We start from the raw sequence: 5,901 nt of genomic DNA, 5'->3' as shown, positions 1-5,901 counted from the left end.
CCCCAACCTCTCCTCCCCTCTGTGCCCCCTCCTCCCCTTCTTTCGCCTCCTCTTCCTCCCCCCCCTGGCTGCCTCCTCCTCCAAGAGGAGGAGGTGAAGGCCCACAGGTCTGGCTCACTCACGGCTCGGATGCGCTTCAGGCACTTCTTCAGCCACATGCGGATGGTCTGCTTGGCCACCTCCTCCTCGATGGTGTACTCCAACTGCTCCCTGGCCAGCAGCTCTTCCAGCTGCAAACTCTTGCGGATGTCCACAGACCGGTAGGAGAGCATGCTGGGCGGGGGGGCATAGTGGTGAGCTCTGATGACCCTGGGGGCCAGGCTTGTGGCCATCACAGAAGCCAGAGAGGACGCAACTCCATCCAGCCCGTTTAAGTTTCGGACACCACCCCTGACCATCTGATTGTGTCACCTCCCTGTCTCCACCGTCATCTATCAGCCAGGGAGAGTCATGGACCTCCCTTTCCATAGGATGAAGTGCGCTGCTATCTGCAAGGTGCTTACCACACCATCAGCATTCGTTAAACGAAAGATCCAGGCTAGGCTATGACCTTCATTATCAGCTGCTTAAGAGTCTGGAACTTCCCCTGTAGAAGGAAGACTGTTTTTGCTATACTTTCTTCACATTCAGGTCAATTTGGTGATGGCCCTTGTGCTTAAAGTAGATGCTTGCTGGTTATCCATTTTAAATAAAGTATTATGTACTTGTCCATTCCAAACTCCCTAATGGTATGCAGCAGCCTGGATGGGAGGGGAGTCTGGGGGAGAAGGGATACACATGGATATTCCCGAGTCCCTTTGCTGTTCACCTAAAACTATCACACCATTGTTAACTGGCTACACTTCAATATAAAACAAAAAGTTTAATAGAAAAAAAGTCATGTTTATATACAGAAAAATTTGGTGAGGGTCAATATGCTTGGCTGTGGGTCCCATATCCCGTTCCCCTGGCCCTCATCGTTTCCCTCTCAGTTGATCTCATGTGCTGCCCTAGATCTTCCTCATTTGTTATATTTTAAAACATCTATTTTTATTTACTTATTTGACCGTGTCTGGTCTTAGGTGCAGCTCTTGGGATCTTCCATCTTGGTCATGGCATGTGGGATCTTTAGTTTCGGCGTGAAGTGACGTGAAAGTCACTCAGTTGTGTCTGACTCTTTTCGACCCCATGGACTACTGGAGTGGGTAGCCTTTCCCTTCTCCAGGGGATCTTCTCAGCCCAGGGATCAAACCCAGGTCTCCCACATTGCAGGCAGATTCTTCACCAGCTGAGCCACCAGGGAAGGCCAAGAATACTGGAGTGGGTAGCCTGTCCCTTCTCTAGCGGATCTTCCCAACCCAGGAATCGAACCAGGGTCTCCTGCACTGCAAGCGGATTCTTTACCAACTGAGCTACGAGGGAATCCCAGCATGGAAACTCTTAACTGCAGCATTGAGGGGCTAGTTCCCCAACCAGGAACCAAACCCGCACCCCCCCAACCCCCGCAAGGAGTCTTGCCACTGGGCCACCAGGGAAGTCCCTTCCTCATTCATTTCAGATGGGCTCAAAGCCAGGGTGCAGTGTTCACTCCCATTCGGCCCTTAGCGCCATAGGCCCAAACAATGGCTGATGACAGAGACTCAGCCGACGTGCTGTGTGGAGGCAGCTGGGCAACGAGGCGGTGCCCAGGCTGAGGGGCTCGCAGCCAAAGTGGGATACAGTGCCCTCTGGCAGTTGGTGCTGTCCTGCGTAGTCACAGCCCCCAGCTGTGAGCTCACATCCATCTACACAGCCCAGATCACAGCCTGCAGGTGCCTGAGGGGCCCTCCCCATTCAGCCTTGGTATCAGTTCCATGACCTACTCTCGATCGCTAAGCCTCTTCCCACCACTGGGGAAGAACATGCTCTCCCCTGCCTTGTCAAGAATCTCATCGTTGTGGACCACTTGCGATCACATCCAGGGTGAGAAGGATAAGGAGGAGCAAAGGATGCCTCCATCAGCTTCATCCGGGCCCATCTGATCAGACACACAACGTCATCCAAAGAGGCTGGATGCTGATTAGTGGGGACAGTGATGTGCCTATCCACCTCACTTTCAGCCTGAAACTGTCACTATGAGGAAGATGAGGTGACATTCTGAGAGAGGGGGCACTCTTTGCTCTCGTCTGTGTTTTCTGCCTCATCTTGTCCTGCCTTTTCGCTTGCTCCCAGAAGTGAAGAGAGGGAGGTAGAATCAATAACTTGAGACAACTTCTCCCAGATCCTTCCTCTGTTCTGGTCATTTTTCAGATTCCAGTTACAACGTATTTCTGGACGCATGGATGCTCCTGAAATTTGTGACTCAATACCCAGCACTTAATTGGCTGGGTATTTGCAACACGATGAACATAGCTACTGGTGGTAGAGGGTTTTCTTGACTTTTTCTGGGGCATGGATCCTTTGGCAGTGCAGCTGACACGAGGTATTTCTTAGCATCAGGTTTTGAATGCATTACGAAATCTACATTACACAGGAAACGGATTATATAGAAACTGAGTCCTTAGACTTCTTTGAAAAGGTGGTGATACAGTAAAATAAGAACTTCTCTACTATTATATTGAATAGTAACATCTAGCTGAGGTGAAATGACTACTAATGTCTCAGAACTGGGAAGCATAACAGGTATTTTAAGATATTAGACATGCAGTAATGTCTGAGATTTTTACTGGTGACAAAGATACAGCTACTCTATTGTTAACACTTCTGTGGTTTGTCGCCTGCCTTCATCATTGAAGGAGATGCTGCACTGCAGCCAATGACTAGTGAAAATAAAGATGGAACTGTTTCTCTTTCCAAGACCACGGACCTCTGAAGTTTATCCACTGACTCCCATTTAAGAAGCTGTTGAGCTGAATTGTTTTCCCTCAACAAAAGGTATGCTGGAGTCCTCACTCTGGGCCCTCAGAGTGTGATCTTATTTGGGAACAGGTCACTGCAGATTGGGCTTCCCCGGTGGCTCAGACAGTAAAGAATCTGCCTGCAACGCAGGAGACCCAGGGTTGATCCCTGGGTCGGGAAGATCCCCTGGAGGACAGCATGGCAACCCACTCTAGCACTCTTTCCTAGAGAATCCCAAGGACAGAGGAGCTGGTGAACTGCAGTTCATGGGGTCCTAAAGAGTCAGACACGACTGAAGCACCTGAGCATGCACTCGCAGGCTCTGTAGATGTAATCAGTCAGGAGGAGGTAGTGCTGGAGTAGGGTGGGTCTTTAACACGATATGATCTGGTGTCCTTACAAAAGGGGACACCTGGACAGACACACAGACACACACACGGAGCACGTCCTGTGAAGATGAAGGCAGAGATCAGGGTGATGCTTCCACAAGCCAAGAAGCACCAACGATGACCAGCAAACCACCAGCAGCCCCGGGCAAGACCTGGATCCCATCCTCCTCCAGCCTCAGAGAGAACCCCGTCTGCTGACTCCTGGAATTCACTTTCAGCCTCTAGACAATCCACTTGACTGCTTAGACTGCTCAGAGAGTGGGAGTTTGTTAAAGCAATCCTAGCAAGAAGGCAATGGCACCCCACTCCAGTACTCTTGCCTGGAGAATCCCATGGATAGAGGAGCCTGGTGGGCTGCAGTCCATGGGGTCGCTGAGGGTCGGGCACGACTGAGTGACTTCACTTTCACTTTTCACTTTCATGCATTGGAGAAGGAAATGGCAACCCACTCCAGTGATCTTGCCTGGAGAGTCCCAGGGACGGGGGAGCCTGGTGGGCTGCTCTCTATGGGGTCACACAGAGTCGGACACGACTGAAGTGACGCAGCACCAGCAGCAAATAATGCAGAAGCCGCTCAGAGAGAAGAAAGGGCTGAGCCTCCGTCTGCTCTTTTGTCCTATCTGGGGTCCTCAGGAAATGTCTGGAAATGGGGTGTGTCAACCAAGCAGGGGCATCTGTGTCTGGGTGGGCCAGGCCAACTCTGGTCAGACCCGTGGGTGAGAAGACTGATCGGACTGTAGCCCCAGCTTGGCCCCAGGAACTGAGCAGGTTCCCAGCCCTCTGGATGTCTTCCTTCCTGCAGCCGCCCCTGCAGCTGAGACTCAGAGCTGGGAACCGACCCCCCAAGCCCCCTGCCCCCACCCCGTACCTGAGCACGTCGTGGAAGGTGACGTCACCGCCGTTGTGCAGCCGCTCCATCTCGTAGCACATGTGCTTGAACAGAAGCTTGTCCTTGTCCAGGTCCACCTCCAGCCTGCCTCGCAGCAGCCGCAGCAGGAACTTCACGCGGAAGGTTGGGATCACCCCCTGGCGACAGAGCATGTTGATGGTTGTCAAGTCTCGTCGGACTCTTTGTGACCCCATGGACTGTAGCCTGCCTGGCTCCTCTGTCCATGGGATTCTCTAGGCAAGAAGACTGGAGTGGGTTGCCATTTCCTCCTGCAGGGGATCTTCCCGACCTCCAGGGGATCGAACCCTCGTCTCCTGCATCGGCAGGCGGGTTCTTTACCACTGAGCCACTGAGGAAGCCGGGTAACAGAGCACTGTCATTTTTGCTTGGCGTTCTGTTTTCACAGCGAAAGAGCCCACAGCTAGTCCTCAGAAGCTGCCATAAACCAGCAGAGCAAGGAAGCTGCTGGGCTCTGGAGGCAGGGTGGGTCTGCACACTCGGAGGAGACCGGGATGAAGGGCTGGCTCCTGGGAGCTTCTGCGGGGACTTCTCTGGTTCTGGGGGTGGAAGGGGGGCAGGTAGGGACATCCCCGCCACAGCGGGACAGCCCAGGAGCCAGGAGGGGCAGAGGTCACCCTCCGTCTCCCCTAGCACGGCTCCCACTTTACGGTCTCTCCCTGGTGCCTGTCGCATGGACTCAGCCTGTGCCCATATTTGTCTAACATGTGAGCCGAGAGGAGAGTGATGCACTGAGTAGAGAACACGGGGCCCATGTGGGCATGATTGTCCTCTTCACTTAGTCCAGATGCTGGGCATGGCTAATTATGGATTCTGAGTTGCTCTTCTGCCGAAAGACCGCTCCTTTCCGGGTCCTCTCCAGCAAGAGGGCAATCCCATCCAGGAAGACCGGCTCCCAGCAGATCCAGACTCCGAACCCCTAACACGGGTCACTCCCTTCGGGGCAACAAAACCTGCAGTGCCAGCCTGGCTCTGACTTTGAATGGAGGAACTGGGAGAGAGGTAGGGAGGCTGGCAACCTGAGAATTCCTGCCAGTTACTGACGTCCACATGTGTGAGCGGTGTGCCGACATGCGTGTGTGTCCACGGAGGGCAGGTCCCTGCATGCGGCAGTGATGGAGAGCTCAGCAGATCAGGTGAGATGGAGAGGGGGCCAGACACCTGCTCAGCCAGGTCACTGTCTTGGAAGGAACCCCCCAGACCAGTGCCTGGGGCGGTGGGGGCACCAGGGGGAGAGAGAGCACAGGCCCTGGGGAAAGCCATGCGCTGCTCTGCAGACCCCAGCTCTGGTCCAGGAAACCCCCTCCGCTCTGCTTCTGGCTCCTTGGCCTCTGTGTCTGCAGTCGATTCTTCCAGAAACCCTTTCCAGATCTTCCCCCAGGTCTGCCCGTGGCTGAACTTCTCTCGTTCCTCAGATGTTAAGTCAAATAACACCTGCTCAGCCAGGCCTTCACGACCACCCTACTAAAACATCTGCCGCCAACTCCAGCCACTCTACCATGTCACATCTTCTTCAAAGTGTTTATAGTTTCTTGAAATAAAAATAATCTTTACAATCATTACTGTCTCACTTTTTATAGTTTGTCTCCCTGTAGGCTCTGTGAGCACAGGAACCTTGCCATCTTGTTCACAGGCACATCCCTGGTGCCTAAAACTGTGCCTGAGGGTTTGCGAGGATGAAGGAGGAAGAGGAGGAAGGGGAGGAAGGAGGGGGATGGGTAGGAGGTGAGGAAGGAAGAAGGGGGGAGA

At 53.4% G+C, this 5,901-nt stretch overlaps 1 protein-coding gene across 1 annotated transcript in view; it reads right to left on the bottom strand.

Annotated features, from left to right (window-relative positions):
- The window catches only part of NALCN (sodium leak channel, non-selective), a 284,614-nt gene that overhangs the window by 8,083 nt on the left and 270,630 nt on the right, over positions 1-5,901 (bottom strand). The window contains exons 39-40 of the mRNA XM_010831483.1: positions 4,114-4,271; positions 123-273 (exon numbers count right to left, since the gene is read on the bottom strand). Coding sequence (XP_010829785.1) covers positions 123-273; positions 4,114-4,271 — 309 coding nt within the window. The remainder of the gene's footprint in view (positions 1-122; positions 274-4,113; positions 4,272-5,901) is intronic.

The sequence above is a fragment of the Bison bison genome, unplaced genomic scaffold (genome assembly GCF_000754665.1).
Source record: "Bison bison bison isolate TAMUID 2011002044 unplaced genomic scaffold, Bison_UMD1.0 scf7180017864527, whole genome shotgun sequence".
Taxonomy (NCBI): Eukaryota; Metazoa; Chordata; class Mammalia; order Artiodactyla; family Bovidae; genus Bison; species Bison bison.
The sequence above is the reverse complement of the archived record's forward strand: the minus strand, read 5'-3'. Positions and strand labels throughout refer to the sequence as shown.